Source organism: Dermacentor variabilis, unplaced genomic scaffold (genome assembly GCF_050947875.1).
Source record: "Dermacentor variabilis isolate Ectoservices unplaced genomic scaffold, ASM5094787v1 scaffold_12, whole genome shotgun sequence".
Classification (NCBI taxonomy): Eukaryota; Metazoa; Arthropoda; class Arachnida; order Ixodida; family Ixodidae; genus Dermacentor; species Dermacentor variabilis.
This window is the reverse complement of record NW_027460280.1, coordinates 42453100-42478529: the sequence shown is the minus strand read 5'-3', so window position 1 is coordinate 42478529 and position 25430 is coordinate 42453100. Positions and strand designations below refer to the sequence as shown.

The 25430-nt window shown below is 45.1% G+C and overlaps 2 protein-coding genes across 3 annotated transcripts; both read right to left on the bottom strand.

Annotated features, from left to right (window-relative positions):
- Positions 1-12623: 12623 nt before the first annotated feature.
- Positions 12624-19694, bottom strand: LOC142565994 (DENN domain-containing protein 10-like). Of its 2 annotated transcripts, none has more exons than XM_075676665.1 (7): positions 19581-19694; positions 18924-19129; positions 18633-18861; positions 18454-18565; positions 16293-16501; positions 16072-16166; positions 12624-14492 (listed from the first exon to the last, which is right to left on the bottom strand). In XM_075676665.1, the coding sequence occupies exons 2-7, from the start codon at positions 19023-19025 to the stop codon at positions 14319-14321; spliced, it is 921 nt and encodes a 306-aa protein (XP_075532780.1). In that variant the 5' UTR covers positions 19026-19129; positions 19581-19694; the 3' UTR covers positions 12624-14318. The 2 variants fall into 2 exon arrangements, with proteins under 2 accessions (XP_075532780.1, XP_075532779.1); XM_075676664.1 differs by lacking the exon at positions 19581-19694 and adding an exon at positions 19363-19553.
- A 2385-nt stretch (positions 19695-22079) lies between these two features.
- On the bottom strand, positions 22080-24616 carry LOC142565993 (uncharacterized). The gene has a single exon (XM_075676663.1). It carries the CDS (start codon positions 24112-24114, stop codon positions 22165-22167), a length of 1950 nt encoding a protein of 649 aa, XP_075532778.1. The 5' UTR covers positions 24115-24616; the 3' UTR covers positions 22080-22164.
- Positions 24617-25430: the final 814 nt, after the last annotated feature.

Sequence of the window (25430 nt, the reverse complement as noted above, 5' to 3'; positions counted from 1 at the left end):
ATAAAGTTGTTAGACATCGCAACAAAAGTTTCGGAAGTGAGGCGTTTTGAATATTACGGACTTCGGATAAAACTGACGTTTTTGTCGGATTATCAGGGTCCGTTGCAACGAGAGCTGACTATAATTTTCTTGCTCTGCCCTAGAAGTCATTGAGTCCGGGAATGTAGAAGAAGTAGGAGCAAAACAGTCATCAAAATTTATTCGTCACACTCCGTCGTCGTCAGAGGAAAGCAGGAGAGACAGTCTGCATCTGCGTGGTGACGTCCAGACTTGTAGGAAATAACAAAGTTGTACTCCTGCAGTCAAAGAGTCCAACCTGCCAGTCAACCGCTCGGGTCATGGAGATTCACTAACCAGCATAACGTGTGGTGGTCGGTAACGAGTTAACGGGCGTCCATAGATATAGGGCTGAAATTTGTGGACAGCGAAAACAGCTGCCAAGTATTCTTGTTAGGCGACAGTGTAATTGATGAAGTAATAGCTCCTTGATGATGTTGGACTAGTACGGCATCCATGCCGATGCCACTAGCATCTGTGTGCACTCCCGTAAGTGAAGATGCATTAAAGTTACGCAATATGGGCCCTGATGTTAGTTGAAATTTTAGCTGGTGGAACACATCGTTGCAAGCCAATGTCCACTTGAAAGAGATGTCTTTTTGGAGAAGACAAGTTGGAGGGTACACCGTGTCGGCAAACCTAGAACGAAGCGGCGAAAATACGAGCACAGGCCCAAGAAACTCAACTCCTGCACTGACTTCAGTGCTTTGAAGTAGCTGATTGCCTCAATCTTGCGATGATCTGGCCTCACACCATTTTTCTCGACCAGATGCCTAAGCACTAATGTCTCGGTTTCAATGAAACAACATTTCTTGGAATTTAGGATCAAACCGGCTTTTTCAACACAATCCAGAACAAAATTGAGACGTCTGTTATGCTCACTCAATGTGCTGCCAAAAATCACTACATCATCGAAGTAACACGAACAAATTTCCTATTGTCCTCGGAGTCCATAAACCGTTCGAATGTTGCTGGTGCGTTAAAGGCTGAACGGCATAATGTTAAATTCATAAAGACCATATGGTGTCACGAAGGCCGTTTTCTCCTTATTGTCTGGGCACATAGGCATCTGCCAATACCCTGATTGCAAATCCAGAGATGAAAAGTAGGCAGTGGAATATAGACATCATCAATTCCACGAAACGGATACACATCCTTTTTGGTGAACGCATTTAGTTTCCTGTAATCAACACAGAACCACCACGATCCATCCTTCTTCCTTACTAAGATTACTGGTGCTGCGCATGGACTAGAGGACTTTTGAATAACACTTTTCCGTAGCGTGTCTTTCACCTGTTCAGCGATAACTCTCCTGTCTTTAGAAGACACGCGGTAAGGCTTTTGCTGAATGTGGTATTCGGATCCGGTGTCAATTCTGTGGCGGGCATGAAAATTCGGGAGTGAAGTCTGCTTGTCACCTCGTGTGAAATCGAACACAGAAAGACGTGCCAGCAAAACTTGTGCGAGAGCGTGGCACTCATGTAAGGACAGCGACTTGTTTATCATCATAGGATCCGCTCTCAAGAAGTGCTTCAGTGGGGATAGCTAGTATGAGACTGCTCCTCCTTGCTTAGAACTGTAATGGAGCTGTAAGTGATTTCATCAAATTCAACTAGCTTCATATCGCGCGGGAGAACAGCAGAGATGGAAGAACAATTGAAAGCCCACAAATTTGAGGTGCCATTCACCACTGTCATGAGAGAGTATGGCATAAGCACATCTTTCTTCGTGCAGCTCGACGTAAGTGGTTGAATTTGCACGTCAAACAATGAAAGGTCAGCAGCAGCGACATTGACAGGGACACATGACGGTGACCAAGGCGGTAGCAGCAAATCGTTTGAAACAACAAAATACTTTTTCTCTGGTAAGTATGTGTCGTCAAGGGTGGAGAGAAGCGCACTATTCAATTTTCGCCTGTGCAACAGTTAACGGAAGCACCACTATCCTGAAGAAAGTCAATCCTGAGAACCACATCACGAGTGCACCGCAGTAGTACGAGAAATTCAGTTTTAAGATTTTCTCCTCTGAATAAAACGCTTGCAACACGAATGCCAAGGGGAATAAGGCACTCAATCTCCACTAACACCACGAAACATCACGCCATCATTCCACTGGAACATAACTTTCTGACCCGGCCTTTCTTTGAAAGCTGGAGCACATTAGATTCGATGCTAAAGAGGCACTAAAGCTGTCCCACTGCTGCCCGAGCAAAAACAATTGTTTTATACAAAGTAAGCTACAACAATGCTAGATTGTCGCACTACATAGTAAGTTAAAGCATGTGAAGCACTGGCACACTCCAATACAGGCTTTATGAAGGCAGGAGACCCACCTTGCATGAACTATTGTAGGGATTTGAAATTCTACACACCTCCTGCAGACAGCCCCCTAAGTGGCAATTGTCCTGGTACCACATTCAACATCATTCAGTTTTCACTCTCTATTCTTTCTTCTTCATTTTTTTTTTACCAGATTTGAGCCAAAGCGAGATCATTGTTTCCTTCTCCTTACCTGATGACCAGGCAGAGGCATTTCTATGGCAGTGAGCATACCTTGTGTCTCATGTTCATAGAGTACTAAGGTTCACGGTATTGGCGGCGAGGAGTTACGGAGTCGCCATCTATCGGAAGCGCCTCGCTGGCGTAGTATGAGGGATCACGCGGAGCGCTCCTCATAGGTTTTGCTGTCAGCGCTCACTGCAAACACCACGCGCGAGCTCTCCCGGACATTTCTGTAAGTACTTTCGAAACGAAAGAAGTTGTTTACTGTCTAAATAATAATCTTGGGCAAACTGAAAGCACACAATCGTTTACAGACGCTATCCCTTTACCGAATACGTACAGTGAACGCCACTGCGCGCGGTCGCCGCGATGGAGTCTCCCGAACCGTCTTCTTGCGTGAAAGGTAGGTAAACGCTGAGAGCAAACTACGTGAAATATGTTCTTATAGTGTTTGTATAACTAAATGGAGCGTAATAGAAAGAAGCCTCAATGCAGTGATCGCGCAGATTCGCAGCGACTGACGGCACGTCTGCATGCTTGTCCGCGCACTGTTTCGCTTTCTCCGCGCGCGCGTTCTCGCACCGTGCCATAAGCTTTAGGCCGCAGAATATGAGCATTTGACATTATGCAAGCAACCATTGTTGCGTGGGAGCTATCAGAGCTGTGCAAAAGTAATTTCATTGTAGAGACTTCGACGCCTACAGGGACTATGGTGTGCCGTCGCGATGATCCAATCTTTTTTTTTCTTCTAAATTCTTTGACCTTTCAATATTATTTCTCGAGTTGCGTCGCACTGTATGTTTGTCGGTGTTTTCAGCGTGCAATTTCCCGCTGCTCCTTTTTTGTAATCCAGTGCATTAATTCATAACACAAACATGACCATATGCCATGCTTTTTTTTAAATGTGCTTCTTACCGCTGCCTTTCCACTTCACTGAACATGCCAGTATCTATAGCATCGACAAGTTGATAGACCGAACCGTCATGACATTAGTCGTGCAGCAGACTCGGGCGAGCGTCTCAGTGCGCGTCTTCAGAACATCGCAGACCGGGCGCCGTAGCAGAAATCTTCCTCGCGTCTGTGCTTGCTGCATACCCGAGTTGTAGCCGATGACTGTTTGCCGGTTTTATGTTTCGCGAGCCAAGCTTCACGCAGCTTCTTGTCCTGCGGCTACGTGTGAATAAGGCTGACACCGGCCTCCATTACATGCGTCCGGCCTTGCGGCACCGAGCAGTAACCTACCATGTTGCGCGCCTTCAAAGGCAGCCACTATATACCTATTGTAGTGCTTTCAAGCGTTGTAAAGGAGGCACTCGAAGCGGGAAAATTTCGCCACTAAAGGAGGACCGCAGCGTACAAGGGAATTCAAACTCGTTTTCAGCTCACTTCGGCGCTCCCGAAGCAGCCGACGCGGCCGCTGTGTCCACGTGATCCCTCCTAGCACGTCACGCCGACGGTGGCGCCAGGTTTTCCAGTGGTGGGGCTCGAGGCCAATAGGGCTGACAGTGGCAGTGCCCTTTGACAGGCAGCTTACCTACGTCCACAGATATATATAATTACATCAAGGTGTCTACCGAGTTGACATTTTTAAATTCCCAGAGTTTTCCAGGTTTTCCCTGAGCGACACAAAACTTTATTTTATGTCAAGACTCGCTGACACCACGCCGCTCGATGCTGTCACTCTCAAGTAAGCATTTAAAAAAAAAAATAAAGAAGAAACTACTAATCCAGTTTGAATAGTAAGTAGTGTTTATTTTATTCAAAATCGAAAACTGAAGGGAGGGGATAGTAAAACGCACAGCAAATAAAATATATTCGAAAAAGAAATTTAAAATGATAAAGCCCATTGTAAATCGAGTCGGACATTTTCAAATACGAATAAAAAGATGCATACAGAAGCAAATATTTTGGAAAACGAGCCGTTTCTATCAAGTGCTAGCAAGATCATTGTTATTAGGCTCGAACTTTGTCACAATGAGATTTTCTCAGCAGCTGGAAAGTCAACCTCAACTGTCCTCGCATATTCTCAGACCACCCACAATGCCTCCGTTTTGTGTTTGCTTTCAAGAGTTTATTTTGGTTTGCGTGAGGGTCACCTGCATCTTTGCGTCAGCTAACACTGCTTTTTGAGCTCAAGCTCCTTCAAAGAAGTGACGGCACAGTTCCTTTCCCGATCATTCCTCAATGCGACATTCTGTTCTTGTCCTCGTTCCACCGCGCGTTCGCCCGCGCACCATTTGAAGTATCCTTTTGGTCAGTTGTACAGTCAACGTACGATTTTTCGGACTCCCTTGGGGCCACGAAAACATCCGAAAAATCAAATCGGGCAGTCCAAAAAAAAATTAATGCGTCTTTTACTGTTCTTAAGGGTTCAAATCGTCACAGGCAGGTCCGAAAAAGCTCTAAAAACCTGCCAGTACACTTATTAGGCATATCGGTGCTCGTACTGTGGCAGGAGACGGCGGGTGCACGCGTGTATAATTACGGAATACGTAGTGTCCCGTGACAATTGCCCCTTCCCACGCCTTGTTATGCTTCACCGCAATACTTCACGTACAGTCGCGATCAATTTGAAGGTGATCGCTCGAGCGGCGACCAAAACTAGGAGCAGCGTCACGTTACGTCTTCACCGTCGGTCGAGAGGGAAACATCAGATAGCTCCCATCTCTCTCTTTTGGTGTTCCCTGAAAATCTGTCACTCCCGTCACCGTTCACGGCATAATCTGCGAATTCATTTCGATTGCGTTATGAGCTTTTGTACAGAGGCGTCATTGTTAGCCAAGATATGCATGAGGAAGCGACGCACACAGATCGTTGTTATGAAAGGGAAACAAACACAAAAATGTGGCGAGTTGGTCTTGGGGGTGATGGTTGCAGCCTGGAAGAACATAATAGGGGAAGAAGGCAGCGCAATTTTTATCTTCGCAGTTCCGAAATCGGCCGCTATGCTGCTTGGAAGGCAGCGCAATTTTTATCTTCGCAGTTCCGAAATCTGTCACTATGCTGCTTGGAAGGCCCGCCGGTCGATGCTCGCGCGATCACCTTCAAATTAATCGCGACTGTACGCTTCACCGCGTAAAACTTCTGTGCTGAGGCGAAGCTGCCATTCGAGAACCGGCGTTATGCAATGCGCCATGCTTTCTACAGAGGCGGATTCGGTGCCATTACTGACAGCGGCGACTTCTTTCAATGAAAAACACAGCACCGAACGGCAAGAACCTTAATAGCGAACGTCGAAGCAGCTAAGCCTCGCGTTACCACGATGGTAGCCCTAACGATGGTGGCTACGGTTGCCAACGGATCTCCGTGCGAGAGCGCTGGTTCGAGGCGGCGAGATAATCGAACGGCAGTGTCGGCTTTTATTAATACCGTTTCGGACCTGCGGTCGCGGCAAAAAGTCCGGAAAATCGGACAGAGAAGGGTTCTAGCGTCATAAATCGACGTTCTTTACACGTGGTGGTGCCGCGAAGCCGTCCGCATTTTATCGGGCATTTCCCAAAAATCGGCCGTCCGGAAAATTGGTCGACTGTACACTGGCAACTCATCCAGCCAACGACACGGCGTCAAAGACAATTCGTTACGGTTCCTCTTTTACTCGAGCCAGCAGTAGGGCGCTTTTCGTTCCCTTTCAATAAAATGAGAGCTAATTTTCCCTGATTGAAGCACAAATTCCCCGAGTTTTCCCCGAGCTTTTCCAGACTATTCAAATCCCCGAGAATTCCCGGTTTTCCTGGTTGGTAGACACCCTGTACATTAAACTCAGTTAAATGTTGAGCAGAATGTTTGGTTCATTGGCTGAAGGAGTACTTATGCAGTAGCATCTTGGTATCGGGTAGCCAACCACCACTACTCAGCTGTAATTTGTAGGTGCTTGGCCGCCATCAGAGTATACTGCTCGACTTCCTCCTAGCCATTAGTGTATGGCTTGCCTGGACCACTTGTTGAATTTTCCAAGGCTCTGGAACTATTTAAACACTTTAGCTAAATGCCCTGTGTATGTCTTTCAAAACCAGATTTAAATCGGCATATACTGCCATGTATATAGGACCAGGCAGGATTCCGTAAAGGCTACTCAACGATAGACCATATTCACACTATCAATCAGGTGATAGAGAAATGTGCAGAATATAACCAACCCTTATATATAGCTTTCATTGATTACGAGAAAGTGTTTCATTCAGCCGAAACCTCAGCAGTCATGGAGGCATTACGGAATCAGGGTGTAGACAAGCCGTATGTAAAAATACTGAAAGATATCTATAGCGGCTCCACAGCCACCATAGTCCTCCATAAAGAAAGCAACAAAATCCCAATAAAGAAAGGCTTCAGGCAGGGAGGTGCGATCTCTCCAATGCTATTCACAGAGTGTTTACAGGAGGTATTTAGAGACCTGGATTGGGAAGAATTGGGGATAAGAGTTAATGGCGAATACCTTAGTAACTTGCGATTCGCTGATGATATTGCCTTGCTTAGTAACTCAGGGGACCAATTGCAATGCATGCTCACTGACCTGGAGAGACAAAGCAGAAGGGTGGGTCTAAAAATTAATCTGCAGAAAACTAAAGTAATGTTTAACAGTCTAGAACAGCAGTTTACGATAGGTAGCGAGGAGCTCAGAGTCAAATACTCAGACCGTGGCCGTACCATTTTGTCCAAAGTAATAGACGACAGTCATGCGTGTCTGCTCTGTACAGGACAACTTTTAATTCCTACCATCCACAAACAAATGGCGTTTGAACCGAACCCTTACAGACATGCTATCGAAATACATTTCAGCCGACCACCGTGATTGGGACCTTGCTCTACCTTACCTTTGCTTACAACTCTTTCCATTTCGAAACTGCTGGCTATTCACCGTTCTACCTCTTGTATGGCTGACAACAGACATTACCAATAGACACTGTGCTTCCGTCCACCACTGCTTCAACTGGCGATTATGCTCATGATGCCATGGTCCATGTTGGTCATGCTCGGCAACTTGCGTGCATTCGTCTGAAAGTGTCTGAAGGGAAAGAGAAGCACCACTATGTCCTCCATCACCATGGTGTCCATTTTTCGTCCAGAACCCTTGTGTTGCTTTCGTCACCACCTCGTAAAGTTGGCCTTTGTGAAAAACTGCTCTTCTGTTACACAGGCCCATATTGCGTGCTCCGCCAAGTGACTGATGTCACTTATGGAATCATTCTAGCCACACCCACTATGCCCTCCGCTGTGACAACCAGTGACACTGCCTATGTTGCCAGGCTCAAGCCCTACAATTCTCCACGTGCCTTAGATATTTAACAGCACCGGGATGGCACTTTTGCAACTGGGAGGTAGTATTACGATACCATCTACAGGCGCTGAAGAGATGAGCCCCTGCGAGAAAGATGAAGTGTCTGGTCTCTTCGCACGAATGAGTGTCTATCTTGTGGTCTGGCTGCAGTATAAATACAGTGTGAAGTCTCTTTTGTCTTTTTTCCACACAAGATATTGAAACAATTTTTAATGTTTGGTCATTTCTGCTCACCTTTAGCACGGTGTAGATTTACGGCATTGTGGGCTGCACTCCCATGAAATCTCGCTACAGGACAGAATTACTGTATAGTTGCATCTGCACTTTGTACATTATTTTTTTTAATGTAACAGCAGAGACAGGAGGGCAGAAAACTTCACATGCACATCAACCAACTAGCCTGAACAGCCATCTTGGCACACTTCATATTTAAATTTCAGCTAAGTAAGGCATGCAACAATATGGCAGCTTACAAGGTCTTGAGTCTTGTAACAACACTGGGGCTGTGCAAAACGCTGCTGTGAACTTTTGACCACATGGTGTTTGTTAATGTACACCTAAACTTATGTAAACAGCATTCAATGACAAGCTGGTACAAAGAAGTTAGAGCCCCTAAATTACCGTTTCTTTCCCAATGCACAACAAAAATGTAGTGGTTTACCTACCTCCAGTGCCAGATATACAGATGTGGTTGAAAGCAAGTTCTTCTGAGCATTCTTAAACATTTCTTTATAACCTTACCTGGTTCCCCTATAGACTTGTATTAGAGTTAGCTGGTCCTAAACATATTAGCCTACAAATAATACTGAGTTATCGGAGACGTGAACTGCAGCAACATTGGTAGCGACACTTTGTCCAACGACAATGCATCAGTGTTCTTGTTTAAGAAAAATTTAAAGAGGCTGCACGTTAACGTTTATGTGGCTGTCAACACTTTACATCAGCAGCTAAGCAGAATATGTCATCATCATCATCAGCCCATTCATGTCCACTGCAGGACGAAGGCCTCTCCCTGCGATCTCCAATTACCCCTGTCCTGCGCCAACCGATTCTAACTAGCACACGCAAATTTCCTAATTTCGTCGCCCCATCTAGTCTTCTGCCATCCTCCACTGCCCTTCCCTTCTCTTGGTACCCATTCTGTCACCCTAATGGTCCAACGGTTATAATAGCCTGCACATTACATGACCTGCCCAGCGCCATTTTTTTCTCTTAACGTCTATTAGAATATTGTCTATACCCGTTTGCTCTCTCATCCAAACCGCTCTCTCTCTGTATCTTAAAGTTACGCCTAGCATTCTTCGTTCCAATGGTCTTTGCACGGTCCTTAACTTGTTCTCAAGCTTCTTTGTCAGCCTGCAAGTCTCTGCGCCGTATTTCAGCACCGGTAAAATGCACCGATTGTAAACTTTCCTTTTCAATGATAACAGTAAGCTCAGTCAGGAGCTCACAATGTCTACCGTATGCCAGCAGAGACCTGCGCCGAGTAACTGCGACTTCATAGATGACATAGGCCCTCGTCGGGGCGCGCGAGCGCCAAACCACAGGCACAAATAAAGTTAGCTCCAATCCAATCCAATGCCGTATATGATCCAACCTATTTTTATTCTGTGAATTTCCTTCTCGTGGTCAGGGTTCCCTGTGATTAGTTGACCTAGGTAAACATACTCCTCCGCAGACTCTAGAGGCTTACTTGCGATCTTGAACTCTTGTTCCCTTGCTGGGTTATTTATCATTATCTTTGTCTTCTGCATATTAATCTTCAGCCCCACTCTTACACTCTCCCTGTTAAGGTGCTCAATCATTTGTTGTAACTCGTCTGCATCGTTGTTGAATAGAACAATGTCATCGGCAAACCGAAGGTTGCCGAGATATTCGCCGTGGATCTTTACTCCTAAGCCTCCCCAGTTTAATAGCTTGAATACTTCTGCTATGCACGTAGTGAATAGCATTGGAGAGATTGTGTCTCCTTGTCTGACCCCTTTCTTTATAGGTATCTTCCTACTTGTGTAGAATTTGTTTATTTTATTTATTTATTTACATCATACTGCAGGCCGTGTGGCCCAAGCAGGAGGGGCATGGTAACAAATAAAAGTACACGTATAAAAGGCAGAATTGCAAAAATATGAAATTCAAGAAATGAGACAATATAGCACAAAACAGCAATGTTAGTTAGGAAATACTAATAATATGAGTTTGGATTCAGGTGAGTTATGATGATGGAAAGGGATGAGGTTCCATTCTTCTATAGTTCGAGGAAAGAATGAAAATTTAAAGAGGTTTGTCCTGGCAACGTAAGGTGGCTGTGGAATCTCTGTAGATATTTTCCACGGTATTGACGTAAGCAGTCTGTACTCCTTGATTACACAATGCCTCTATGACTGCTGGTATCTCTACTGAATCAAATGCTTTTTCATAATCTATGAAAGCCATATAGAGAGGCTTATTGTACTCTGCAGATTTCTTGATAACCTGGTTAACGACATGGATGTGATCCATTGTGGAGTAACCTTTCCTGAAGCCAGTCTGCTCCCTTGGTTGACTAAAGTCCAGTGTTGTCCTTATTCTATTGGAGATTATTTTGGTAAATATTTTATATAATACTGGGAGTAAGCTAATGGGCCTATAATTTTTTTCATTCAAGTCGCCCTTTTTGTAGATTAATATAATGTTTCCATTCTTCCAGTTTTCTGGGACCCTTGCGGTCGATAGACACATCGTATAGAGAGCCGCTAGTTTTCCTAGCATTATGTCTCTTCCATCTTTGATTAAATCGACTGTTATTCCATCCTCTCCTGCCGCTTTTCCCCGTTTCATGCCTTGCAAGGCCTTTCTGACCTCATCTCTAGTCATATGAGGAGTTTCTGTATACTGTTCATTATTGTTTTGAATAGAGTGCTCCCAAGTCCTCTGGGTACTGTAAAGGTCAGTATAGAAATCTTCCACTGCTTTTATTATACCTTCGAGATTGCTGATATTACCCTGCTTATCTTTCAGTGCATGTATCTTGGTTTGTCCTATTCCAAGTTTCCTTCTCACTGATTTCAGGCTGCGTCCATTTTTAACGGCTTCTTCAGTTTTTTTTTCACGCTATAATTTCTAATATCACTTATTTTTGCTTTGTTGATCAGTTTTGACAGTTCCTCGAATTCTCTCTTATCTCTTCAGTTTGACACTTTCCCTCTTTGTCGTTTTTTTATTAGGTCCTTTGTTACTTGGGAGAACTTACCTACTGGTTGCCTTGGTGCCTTGCCTCCCACTTCAATTGCTGCCTCTGAAGCCAGCCTCGTTACGGTCTCATTCATTACCTTTATGTCATCGTCATCATCATCATCTCTCTGTTCTAAGGCTGCATATTCGTTTGCAAGTACCAGCCTAAATTTGTCTGCTTTTACCCTTACTGCCTCTAAGTTGACCTGTTTCTTCTTCACCAATTTTACTCTTTCTCTGTTCAAATTGAGGTGAATCCTGGCCCTCACTAACCTATGATCACTACACTTTACCCTACCTATTACTTCTACATCTTGCACTATGCTGGGATCAGCAGAAAGTATGAAATCAATTTCATTTCTTATTTCACCATTAGGGCTTTTCCAGGTCCATTTTCTGTTGCTATGTTTCCTGAAAAAAGTGTTCATTATTCTCAGCGCATTCCTTTCTGCGAATTCTACCAGTATCTCGCCTCTAGCGTTTCTAGAATCGACACCATAGTTGCCAACTGCCTGTTAACCTGCCTGCTTTTTCCCCGCTTTTGCATTGAAGTCCCCCATTACCACTGTATACCGCGTTTGCACTTTTCTAATCGCTAATTCAACATCTTCATAAAATTGATCTACTTCCTCATCGTCGTGACTGGACGTTGGAGCGTAGGTTTGTACTATTTTTAATCTATACCTCTTATTGAGTTTGATTACGACTACTGCTACCCTCTCGTTGATGCTGTAGAATTCGTCAATGTTGCCCACTATGTCTTTATGGATTAAATATCCTACCCCGTATTGCTTCTTATCCGGGCGACCTCTATAGCAGAAGACATGGCCGTTATTCAGTAATGTGTAAGCCTCACCAGTTCTTCTAATCTCACTAAGGCCGATAATATCCCAAACAATGTTTGATAGTTCCTCGAAGAGTCCTGCTAAGATAGCCTCACTCGAGAGGGTTCGGGTGAGCACGTTAGCAGAATATGTATGGCTAAAATAATAGCTGTGTGTTCCTTCTGGGCCACAATTTTACAGTGATGCTTCTTCTGATGCTAATTCCTTTCAGCACTTTTCACGTTCATGAGTGGTCAAGCGGCACTCTGCCCCAGGCGGAGCATCCAACGCGGCCACTCTTGAATGCGAAAAGCGCCAAAAGGCATTAGCATCAGGAAAAGTAAGCACTAAAAAATCACGGCGCTGGTTAAACTTTGCACCACTATCCCAGCCGCTCACGTTTGTCTCAAGTAACCCGATCTCTCACAAAGGCCTATACATTTATGAACAATTTAAAACCTTATTGACTGGTCTACAGTGCACTAGAATATTCTAATGAGTATACTTCTGTCTCATGACAATATGTATTCTTTCCAGAATACATTCACAGGCGTTTGCGTTCCACCCACATAGGACTGTAGCTGTTGCAGTTAGGAATCAAACTAGAGACTTCAAGCTTTACAGCAAAACACCACCACCGAGCTGCCACAGTGTGCAGCCATGGATATAGGTGCAAATCACTGTATTATTTACAATAAATGCTTCATTTGGCTTTGAAAACAAACAAAGAAAGAACTGAAATTAACAATGTACAGCTTTATCGTGTTTCTAACAGAAAATGGCATTTTTATTCTTCCGACAACAGCACAGTGTTTTGTCACAAGTGGATAGGATAAACTGTCTCGGCCAGCTCAAGTATGAGCTTATCTCTGTGATGGCCCAAGTTTTGCATCAAGACAGCACATGATAACTCAAGGCACAGCTTATCTACTCATAATGAGCACCCATCAGCAGAATACTGAGATTTCCTGCTCCCACGGTGCCTTTATTTATGAATTTATAAAAAATGGGCTTGCAGACAAATGGCTCTATTTTTATATTTCTATCGTGGCTAGGTCAATGTGATGCTTTGTGAATGAGCTGCAAGATGACAATCTAGTTTACCGGTCACGACTGTGCACTTATCAAGTTCAGAAAGAAAATATTCTGGTTCAATATCATCCGCTATAAGCGAGGTAACTTGCAAAAAAGCAGCAATAGCCAAGCTTCCTTCCTTTACCCTGTGACCCTCTCACCACTTTTTCACACCGTTTCAGAGGTCTTTTACTGTGCCAGCTGCTACGAGCTACGAGGTGTGCACCAACCTATCTGCATGTTCCCACCAGCTGTGCATCCACAATGAAGCCGTATGATGATGAAAGTATGCCGACCCAACCTATCACTTGTCTAAATTGCAAGTATAGGTTAAGAAATGTCAGTAGGGAGTAATTTACTTATCGTTTGGCAGGAATATAGACAATAGGCAGACAAGACATGGATATTCTGTAGGATAGCATGCAGTAGAAAGCCGACTAAGGGTAGGCACACAGTGACCAAAATTTGCTAAAGAGTGGCATAAATTGAAAATGATTTGGAGCAGGTTGAACAAAATTTATACAACATTACATAGCATTAGGGGGTCTTTATTTCTATCTGGCATCACAGCAAATGTGTCCAAGAACTAAAGGGAATTATTATATTAAGAGTCTTCTGTTGGCAATAAATAAGTCCAAGGATTGGAGGTAATCACTGGAGAATGTGAGGGTGTTCTGAAGCACTTTTAAGCAGTGGAAGTGGAAATAAAGAGGGCTGTGAATGCTAAAGCAATTTATGGGTTTACATGAGCACTTCTAGCCCCGAGAGCGGCCAAAAATGGCACAGCCTTACAGACTAGCTTATGGAAGCATTTGAGTGGCACCAGTGGGCTTTTAAAGCTGCCGTTTTCTATATGCAACAACTAAATTCGCAGCACTACAGTTGCCTTGTATGCATGAAAATGGTTGTGAAAATGCATTTAGTGCTTCATGGCCACATTAATTTGACATCACCTTGCACAAAAATGAGAACCATTCAACCAAATGAGAAATTGTTCATGTAACAGCCCAAGATGGTGGTATCCCCGAATCGAAAATAAGATAGTCTACAGAGTAACAACAGCGAGCCAAGCGAAATCTGTGAGCATGGTCCGTGTTCCTTGACAACTGCTTGTAAAGTGTTCCTACAAGAGAAAAAGTTATGCGCAATTCCATAAAACAACACCATTTACTCTCTCTCTCTAATTGATCATGAATAAATAGCATTAAAAAAAAAAAGCACCTTTCCTATGTACAACTGCTGTTATGTCACAGCAACAATCTGCAGCAGAAGATTATCTCCTAGAATAAAAGCTTGACCTGCACATTTAACAAAAAATTATTGTGCTAGGAACGAGCCCACATGCACGGTCCATACTGGTGCCTCTCCATGTACTGACTACGCATCCACCAGTCCTTCAGCTACTGCCAAGTTCCAATAAAAATTTTCAAGTGCAGGCGCTAGCTTGAGTCCCTGCAGCTTTGCGAAGCTGACCACTGACTTGCCGCTTGTACCAGGAGCCATGGCACTCTTCATGTTGAGCAACAATTCCTCTGTCTTTGCTGCAATGTCCTGCATGTGTTGCATGGCCAAAATTAGAAGGCAAAAATGTACACATTTGCAAAACACAATGTAACTTTGGTCTCTTGTAGCTGGAAATATTTTTTAGACATATATGTAAAGCATTGCAAATGGGTGTTAAATTTTGCCAAATAGCAGTCTGACAAATAACATGTATTTACAACTGCACAAAAGCTGTCTTACTATATAGGGTATGATATCTGAACTTAGTGCTTGATGTTCCTGCATAAAAAGGCTGACAAGGAGAAGAGTGCTTTGTGCTCTAACAAAGCTATCACTAGTTCAATGTAGTTCCTATTCAGTTTCCATTTGCTTTTGAAGAGGAGGTTAATGGGGCTCTGAAAAAAATTGATATAGTATTAGTGCTCGAAAATAACAAATGCAGTGTCAGTACAAAGACCAGAGCTCCTGTAATTGAGCGTGAATATTTGAAAGGAGTGGCACGAATCGCTACTTTGCAAACATGAAGCTGCTGATGTATGACAATAATGACTTAAGCACATGTAATTTGTTAACAAAGTGTGCTACGTTTGGAAAATAAAACTGCGACACTCCTACTGAACTTTCCTAAAAACAATTTTCTTGACGCTGTGCCGGAACAGTTTCCATTCTGGGTTTGTCACATTTTCACTAGCATGAAACGCAGGTTGAGAAGTACAAACATCAACAATCTTTTACTTTATGCTGGAGTGCGATGAATTATCATATAGCATCACCACTATCACTTATTTAAGTATAAAGAGCTTTACTGTGTGCATAAAGAACAAAGAATTTATCCATTCAGAGGGTAGCAGACAATGACACCATTCTAGACAGATGGTAGACACCTGAAATACTGCAACAGCTTTCCAAAATTGAAAGCACTCATGGCTTCTTAGTTCTGACATTCTGTAGTCCCAATTTCATAGCGGATATAAATCAATGCGCTGAAAAAAAAAAAATCACACACAGGGTGGGCAGTTAGAATCACATGCACATCAGTGCTTGTTGTATGACATTCTAAATGTTTATCCAGGATTTTTGAGTGCTGATTTATGTATGTAATGCAATATATCAACTTGCCCAGGCCACAGTCTTATTGCAGCCATGATTTCACACCATATGACTTCTGCATGCTGTATAAAAGAAAATGATTTAGTGAACCAAGCACCAATCCCACAGAACTGGAGATATGAATCAGAGATGTCCTCACAAATGTTCTACAGCAGAGTTGATTAAAATCCACAGATGCTATATTTCACAAAGGCAAAATTTTTGTGCTTGGTGTAGCATGATTAAGTGCACAGTCCAGGAACACCGGACAAGCAGTCGGAGCAGATGACAGACATGCAGCCCCGACTCCCAGGCATGCATACCCAACATTCCTGCAGACAAAGTAGTAGCCTATGAGTAAATAATTTGACTACATAAAATATTTTTACCTACAATGTTCCAAATAAAAGCGGTTCTGCCAAAATTGGCTTACATAATTTTCTGAATCACAACAAATTTAAAATTCACACTAACTTTCCGGACAACCTGAATATGTGCGTGCATGCACAGACACGAATGCACAAGTAATGTTACCCACCTGCACGACATCTTGGTCAGATAAATTGTCATTATCTGCCTGTCGCACCATGAACATAGCAATTTCCTTGTGCATCTTGCTCATCTGGAAGGCCTCTAAAGGAAACAAGACAGAAATGACACCCGATGCAGGAAAGGCTACCCTACAAGTCACTACAGCAAAAACACTTGGAACAAAGTGCCTGTAATTGAGTCATTCTGCACCTTCTACATATCACATACCTTTTGAATGTGGTGCCACAGTGATTTCAATCGCAGCCAAGTTGACGAAGACATCATACAGTTCTAAACGGCCTTCAACACTGGCATCACGGAATCCTGCCAAGTAATGTGGCATCTCTGAAAGCTCAGTCACTTCAGTAGGACTCAGCTCCATAAAAGGAAAGAAGTACTCCCACTGCGGTTTGTGTGTGCTCAAAGCAGTCAAGGCCCTGGAAATGAACAAATGAAAGTATCTCCTCAACATTATGCCTTTTATTAAAAAAGTTAAACTTGTGGCCTTCTGTGTTCTGTATGCATAAAATCTTGACATATGACTAAAATTCTATGCAGCAACCAGGCTTAAATGTCACAGGAGAAAATGTGTTTCAATATCCTTTCCATGACTTCAAAAACAGTTTTATCCCTCGATAGCTTTGGCCACACAAAATAACTATTGAGGAAAAGGGATGCAGGAAGCCTCAGACTGGTACCAATATTTTGATAAAGGGACTTCTCCACGTTAAAGGGGCTCTGCCAAACCAATCTCTGCCTCTGTCTGAATGTCACTCCTTTTTCAATACCTTGTCACCACGGCATATCTGCCAACCAGTGAAATTTAAAATTCACAAGTATTCCGCAGACACAGCAAAGGGGTGTCAAAAGCAACGCGCTTTTATATAACAAATCTTTTTCAGCGAGGTTGCTGTTGCCAATTTTGTCTGCTTCAGGAACTTATCTGAATAAGCTTCCTTCAAGCAAGTACCCCTCTAGTATATGGCATCTTGCATTGCCACAAGAGGATGGCACACATGCCACCACAACTTCGTTTTTGCATGCATTTCTGTAACCTCCCCCCCCCCTCTCATTAACACCTCTACTTTCTTGCGAACAGAACTTACTTCACACAAAACATGATGCAGCATCTATAAAATCATAGACTTCGCTCACATTCCTAAATTTTAAGAAAATTATGGAGATTTGGCAGCTATATAATGCACGATATATCACAACAACCAAGTGAAGATCATTCAGAGGCTGACAAAGAGATGAAGAATGGTTGCTGATGAGAGGAACAGAATCTCGAGGGCCACATATGCTGCACTGGACCAGAATTAGTGTTAGAAATGCTGAGGTAGTGGGAAAAAAGCAAATGAATAGGTAAACTGGCAATGTGTTGCAAAGCCCCTCTCAGATGATAAAGCAAAATTTTCGAACTATAGTAGGATACAATTTAAATAAACAGCAGTTTGCAACCAAGGCACACGGACCGTACGGAATTGTTACTCTGCCAGCCAATCACAGAAGCAAACAAAATCGTTGTCGTGCGACCATTTCAAAATGGCATCATGCTTGATACCTCCAGTGCATTTACTGTTCTTGAAGAGTCTTTTCATCAGCGGAAGCGATGACGTGTGCAAGAGACACAGGCAAAGTGTATGAAGTCTGAGCTTTTCACTCTTCAAAAGTCTGTGGCACAGTTCATTTCACTGGTGACCCCGTTCTACTCATGAAACTTCACTGCCAACTGAAGTGAAACTTGACAATAAATAATACATAGTTGCAGCGAAGCATGCATTTTATTTGAGTTCAATAAAGAATTAGGCTTTCACCATTCCACTATAATAGACGAGTGAAAACGTACAAAATTACACGCTTATAATTTTATTTTTGGGGCTACTGCCTTATTTAGGTAACAGGGAAAGTTTGAAGTCCGAACTATTTGCAGCCTCGCAGAGGAACAGTGGCTGGCGGTTATAAGGCCGTGGGCAGGGCTTCACTGCAGACTTGAGTTGTATCAGACTATAGGCCACGACTCCCCCCCCCCCCCCCACCTCTTCTTTAGTTATCCATATTTTCTTTAGCACAAATCTATCTTACAAGTATTATTTCTTTAGTCTATATAGATTTTCTATTGCATAAACCACTGATAGGGCAAAATATTAAAACTAGGCTGAGATTCCCCCCCCCACCTTTTTTTTTATTTTCCCACACAAATCTACCTTACAAGTATTTCTTTAGTCTATATAGACTTCCTATTGCACAAAGCACGCACGAAAAAATTCTGATGCTTTTAGAATTTCTAAGTGGACATTTAGAAGAAAAAGAATGCTTTACTGCACTAACAGGTATACAAGATGACTGACAGCATCTGCATCCATAGCCGATATAGTGTTTTACTCACCTGACATAGTTGAGCAGAATGTTCAGTTTATGATGGTAGACAATCACCCTCTTTTTCAAGATGATTGCAGTGTAGATGATTATCGTCTCCAGACCGAACATTTTTATGATATCTGCAGCATGAAAAGCATTCGTGTCTGTTGTTGCAGCCGCTGAATAACGACCTCTAATGCGTCCCACCTTTGATGGGCACCTGCGTAAGGCTGCGTTTCCGATCGAAGTTGCTCAACAGAAACGTTCCATTTTCTTCGGTTGTGCATGACCCCTTGACGGACACAGACAAAAAAAGCCGCAGCAGTGCTGTGGGGTCTCCAGTCTTGCAATACACTTTGCTAAGTATTCTCGATAGCGTCTCGTACTTCTCGGGGCTGAAGTCCTTGGTGTGCAGCACGAGGACGAAGAGTTTAACCTACGAGCAATGTACGCTCTTTAGCCAGCATATCTCGAATTATTTTAATTACAAGGACTTACTCGACTTAGTTTGTCGCTGTCAAAAACTTCTGTCTGGTACATGTAGAACCAATCCTTGTGATGGTGACAGTAGCGGAACCACACAGGCCGTTCACTTGACATGTTATCATTTTCCAAGTCACATTTTGCCAGGAGGAGGGAACGATCTTCTGACGTAAAAGACGGGTACGACCACGTCCACAGCACATCGTTGTTGGTGTCTTTCTCTGAAAAAAAAGCAAGATTAGCAACGAAGGCCTCGGAAATACACGTAGAAATGATAAAGGTGCAGTGTTTGGGTCAATCACAAGTTATTTTTCTTGACAAGCCAACACCGGAAAACATTCGGGCAATGCCCTTGTATCGGACACCACAACAGCGACGTTACACAATTCCCTCCATGCGGGCAAACGTGCAGTTTTGCAAGAAACGCACAAGCGAGTAGCATGTTTTGATTTACCGATCACGCCGACTCCTTTCAAATCGTCAACAGCAGCCATGGCACATGACGGCCGTACATACACATGGAGGAAGGATAAAGCGTCACGTGATTCCGCTAGCCTCGGCAAGCCAACCTCCTTTAACACCGCCCCTTCCACTCTCCTGGGTGTTGTGCGCCGTGCGCGGTGCCTTTTGGGATAATTTTGGTACAGTGTACTAGAGCATAGAGCTTCTCACCATAATACTAGAAGCATGGATGACTAGAAGTGTAGAAGGCTTCTAGTACACTATACTTTTGGTACAGTGTCTTCTTGGGTAGGACTCGGATTCGGGATTCGGTTAGGATTCGGCCCACATGGTTGCCGGACCATTCGAGATTGGTTAGTACGTGGTAACATTTAGTGGCACCTGCCGCATAGCCATCACAGGCATACGCATATGCATCATGTGTGGTATGGTTCTTTATTCTATGGTATGGTGACAGGCATGGAGGCCCGTAGGAAGTATAATAATGGGTGATTTTCTGCTACTGCGTGCGTCGTTCTTCGCTTCAAATGCGTTGCCTTGAAACGTGGAGAAAGGCTGAGGCACCTGACTCATGACGACAGAATTTTCAAAGCGTCACTTGCTCTTACCACCGCGGTTAGTGGAGTTGCCAGTGCTCTCGCCTCGATACTCGTCCAGTATGCGCGAGCGCGGTCTATTGTTTCGTCAAATCAGCTGTTGTGCAGCTTAAACTGCAGTGCGTATTGTTAATTTTTGCCGCGCGCTCTTGCACCTATATAGGAAGAGAGGAAATGTTTTGCGGTATACATTTTAGAGCGCAGCTCTTAGGCACCCGTTCCTGCCTTGAGCGTCGGCGTAACCGAGCGAACGAACACAGCGAAGAATGAAAGCGATAGCGAAGAGAGCGCGAGGAGGAAACCGTAAGCGCAGTACCCGACAAGACGGGCTCTGCGGCGACGACGACTGCTACGAGATGGCGCCAGAGTAGCGCGCCATCATCTGTTCGCCGATGGCATGCGGTGAGCGCGTCCACTGCTACCATATATGAAAACAAAGTGCTGCATGAGCGGAGGTCTGTCTGCGGATGCTGCTGTGAATCGCGCCCATGCATCACCCGCGCGGTGCCTCTCGCGATCTCCCGGTTAGCGAGGCAGTCGCGCCACACTTCGCTCCGTTTGCAATGTGCCCCACGATAGAGATTGTACCTGCCAGCCACACTAGTCACAGTATTCTCTTCCTAATATAAACCGTGCATCTAATAATCATAATACAAAATATTGACACGCATACTTCTTTCACGTACAGAGCTGCACAGGAATTTCGCATTAGGGTGTACCGTAACCATCAGTGTATTTTTTTGACACGCTTTCACTTAGTAAAACGTTCTCCTGTGCGTCTTTCGTTGCGAGATCAACAAATGGCGTTAGCCTGCAATCTAAATGCCGAAGTCGTCACCTTACCTTCAGATTTAGGTGCACTATTTTGTAAGACCGTATGGCGCGATGTCGTTACGCTGCTGAGAGGCCGAAGACTTTGAGCAGAACATAGACTGGGACTACCTGCCTCAACAATGGGCCAACACGGCCTTTAATATGCTCGGGGTCCCTGGCTCGCCAGTCCATCCTTGGGCACAAGAAGGGACGAATTTTTTTACCACGGGAAAGCAGTTGCTGCAGACCTTGGATGCTTGCTTGATGGCCTGAACATGGTTGTGGGGGTGAATGGCATCATTGTTTCCCAGAAGACTACCCCAAACGGCACGAATCGCCGTCAGAAGGGTGGCTTAGGTGCTTGCACACGTTTGCAGGACAAAAGGTTTCCTTGTTTTCCTGCAATTGCCCCAAAACGCAACCAGTTCTGGAGGTGGGCCTCGGGCTGTTGGGCATAATGCCAGTTACAAGATGCCTTTGTTCGCTACAGCCTTGGCGCTTGTCTGCTGCTTAAACTTGATGCGGTTCAGTTCGTTACCTGACTGACGTAACGCAGACTCGACTGCATCACACGCTTAAAGTTTCACTATTCTCGGCGTGCACGTTTGCCCACCATTTGCACCTATTCCAAAAGCCCCGCAGCATATACAACTACAGCGAGCTGACTAGAATGTACCGCTTGTCTGTCGCGTGACTAGGGCCTACTACTGTACATTTTTTATAACTAGGCTTCAAGATTATTATGCGACGCTCTCTCCTATCATACTCCTTCCTCTATGTATATGCAACATGGATTTTACAAGTGGCATGACAAGCGGCTGCGACGGCTAGACAGGATGACGGGACATAATGGATGCGGTTGGTAGGTAGCGCTCCAGTGTTGGTGCTGCAACGCGTGCTACTACGGCCACTCCTGAGACATAACATTAAATGTAGGGATTTCCAGCATTCAATGCAGGACGAATTAAATTCATATTACCGACACAAAAGCACGTCTTGTTATATCAATAAGACTCGAGACATTGCAAACCACAACAGATGTGCTCCCACTTGTACAAAAAAAGGAAAGGGTGGTGGGGGAGACAGGTTGCACGTGTGGTTTTTGGGACTGGCGCTTGGCATGCAGTACACAAATGCACCCATACTGCACAGGTTACAGAATCTTGTGATGGTAATGGGTGGCTACCAGTATAGCACACAATCCAAACTTCCAGCATTGAAAAACTGGAGCAGCAAATCATTAGTCAACATTCAACAAATCATTAGAGGGTCAACATTCATAAAAGTAAAGCAATGCTGCTAACCATATTTGAATATTTTACTGACATGGAAGCTATATGTACAAGGGGAATGGTCACACGGGCACATGGGAGAAGGCACCTTGGTCAGTTGAGGAACTTGCGGCAACGGCGGGCACCACATGAACAGGGAATCTTGACATCTTCCTTTGGAAATTTGTAGTCATAAGTCAGTTCCTCACCCTTGTGAATTTTTCTGAGTGCATATATGATGATGTGCTTTTGACCAAACACTGCAATCACTTTGGAGTAACAGTTGGGGTCACAGGAGTGATTAATGAAACGGGCAGCATTACCATGGGTTGTGGCATCCACTACTTGGTCCTCATCAATGCGAAACATGTAACAGCCAATGCCTCTGCTCTCATATAGCCGTTCCCGTTTGTCTGTCAACACTGACCTGATCACTTGTCCTGCATATTCAATCACCATTTCTCCAGCATCTATGTCCCGTTTGGAGTAAAGCCCTCGTCCATGGATTAATGAACGGTAAACACCCACTGTGGCCTTGGCACTGTCCTTAAGGCAGTGGAAGCTGATTATTGTGGCTAGTTCCTTATCCTGGATGCTACGACGTCGCTGAACACACTCATCGGTCTCTTCATCCTTGCAATGAGTCTCTGGCGTTGGTGCCTTGCGATGCACTGATGACAAAAAGTCAAACATGTCATAACTGCTTCGGCGTCTGAAAGGTTGTGTGCGAGCACTGCCCCCATAACAGTATTTTGCCACCTCGTGCCTCTTTTGAAACTTGAACTTGGGTACTCCACTCTCTTCATCCGAATTAGTTTCAAAAGCATAGACATCATGCACTTTTTCGATGGCAAGTTCTTGCAGCTGTGGTGTCGATGGAGGTGGTGTAGGCATTGGCGCTGGCACTGGCACTGGGGCTGGAGGTGTAGGCGGGAAGGGGGGCACAGGATCATCTGGTAAACTAACCTCCACTGGGGGAAACTCATTGGTGCTGGATGAGTCGGTGAGTGTGACCCGGGCAGTATCCGCAGTGCTGGCATTATCCAAGCTGGACAGAGAGGAAGCAGACAATGGCGGAGAACCGAAACAAAGTCGCGTCTCCTCACCGTGGCAGAGCGGTAGTTCGGGCTCTGCTCTTAGAGTACCCAGCGAGAAACTGGCATCAGGCTCAAACGTTCTCTGCAGGGGCCTCGGGCATGGTGGCGAAAGTAGCCCCGTTGCCGGTAGCGATGGCACAGGGGCGACCGGGGTAGCAACCTCCTTGGCACGTGGGCATGCCAAGATAGGTCGGGGTGCAGGAAGGCCCGTCTTGGGGAACGGCAGTGACTTTGGGCTCGTGTACGGTCCGCTGGTTGAGAACGGCGCCGGGCTTGTGCAGGTATCCCCGTGGAAGCTCTCAAAAGGCGTTGTTGTTGGTGCTGCATAGCTGGTTGGCTCAGGTGGGTCCTGCTTGGTTTCCAGCAGTGGGTAGACTTTGGGAAATGTTTCTGGCTGCTGTAGAAACTGTGTGCCACTCGAAAGAAAAAGATCACTAGAATGCGCCGAGCCGTATGATGGGAGCGGCTCCGGTGGACTTGCGTAGTTCGGATTAGACACAAAAGCGTTGTTCACAAACGAAGGGAATGTTGTTTGTTCGGGCGGCTGCAAGCTGAAGGGCACCAACGGCGGCGCCTGCACAGCCGTGTTGCTCAAAAATGCATAGTGCGAATGTTGCGGTTGCAGGGACAGCGGCGAGTAGAAGAGCTGCTGTGGCGGAGGCGGCGGCGCCAAGTAGCTCGTGAGATCTGCACTTCGTGGGACCACGAGTGTACCTCCTGGGACTTGGAACACGTCGTACTTGCTCGGATAGCTCGGAGTACTGCTGAACAGAGTAGGCTGCACGTAGGACATGGTGTAGTTGGTCAGAGGCGGCGCAACCACTCTGTTTAAGTCGACGTTGTTGATGGGGCAGAAGGCAGACGTGTGCAAGGCCATAGCCGCCGGCTGCCCCAGCGGCCCGCCTGCAGGCAGGCCCCCGACGGCCGCAGTGCTTTTGGCCAGGATCACTTTCGGACAAGCCATCATGACGCTGACCAGCACAGGCGGGCGCGGAAGCGCGCGCGCGCGCGCGGCCACTCGGTCGCTGTCGCTACAATGGAGCACGAATCTCTCGGCGCTAGTCCATCTCGTACTGCAGCACTCCGCTTGCTCTGCTTGCAAGCATTTCAAGCAACGTGACCCCACAACCAGTCTCTACGGCCAATACGTCCGCGCTTGCTGGGCAGACCACCGTTTTGCTGCGGAACATTGCAGTCCGAAAGCATGTTCTCATTCATCACAACACCTTCAGTGAAGGGTGACAGCTCCCACTTGACCGTCTTGGGCCGCGCAAAGCAGAATAGAGGCCACTTGCACGAAGAGCTCCTAGTGCGCGCGCGGTTTACTCGTAAATAACGAACAACACGTATTCACTCACGAATGGGAAAACTCTCCTCAATCGATAAGTTTATAAATTACAGGAGGTGAAAGACAGGATTTCAGCTCCCCGCGCAGTGGCGCTGGAATGTCGCTGCCGGCGAGATTTGGCGAGAACGGAGGAGCGCTGGCTGGCAGCGTCGTCGCTCCGCCGCTGGGACAGTGCCTAAAAAAAGAAAAAGTTGCAGCAGCGCTTGGCTGTGAGCAACGTTACTGGGTTGTAGGATGGTGGGCAAGTTACGGTTGACCGCATTGGAACGTCGCGTTGCCGGGTTACTTTCAAAATGTGCTCAAAATGTGCTGTCAAGTGTGCGCTCGATTTAATTAATTTGTTTGGCCTTGCCGACTAGTAGCGACTCTACTATCGTGGCACGTCAACGTTCGTGCCTGTGCTGTGCGAGTTGCAGAATTTCTTTCTTTCCCTATGGTTGCAGTATGACCACAGAACACCTATATAAACTAGTTGCGTGCACTATGGTTGCCTGCAAGCCGTTCTGGCGTATATGATGCAGATTTATTTCTTTTTTCTTCTCTAGCGAGTATGAACTAAGCACAAATACGCGCTGTGTTCACACTTGTCTTAATCTGATGCATTGTATATGTTTATTGTTATTGGGGTTCTCAATGTCGGCCGGTACCTGTCGGCATCATTCTTTGGCGTGGATAAAGATCATGGTTTCCTTGACATCGATTCAAGCTTTTACGTTTGCCGCAGCGCAGTTAAATAGGGTTTTGTATGCCCTTCCATTCAAGTTGCGTCACAAGTAAGTTCCTGGCGCCGGACGAACCCCCACAGGTAAACAGGAAAGACTCTGATGCTGTAACTTTTGGATAACACGATATCTGCAGCATTATAGTAATCTGTGGCATACGAGTAGCGTATGTCCAATGTTATGCGCACTTTTTTCAGTCATTAGCAACTGATT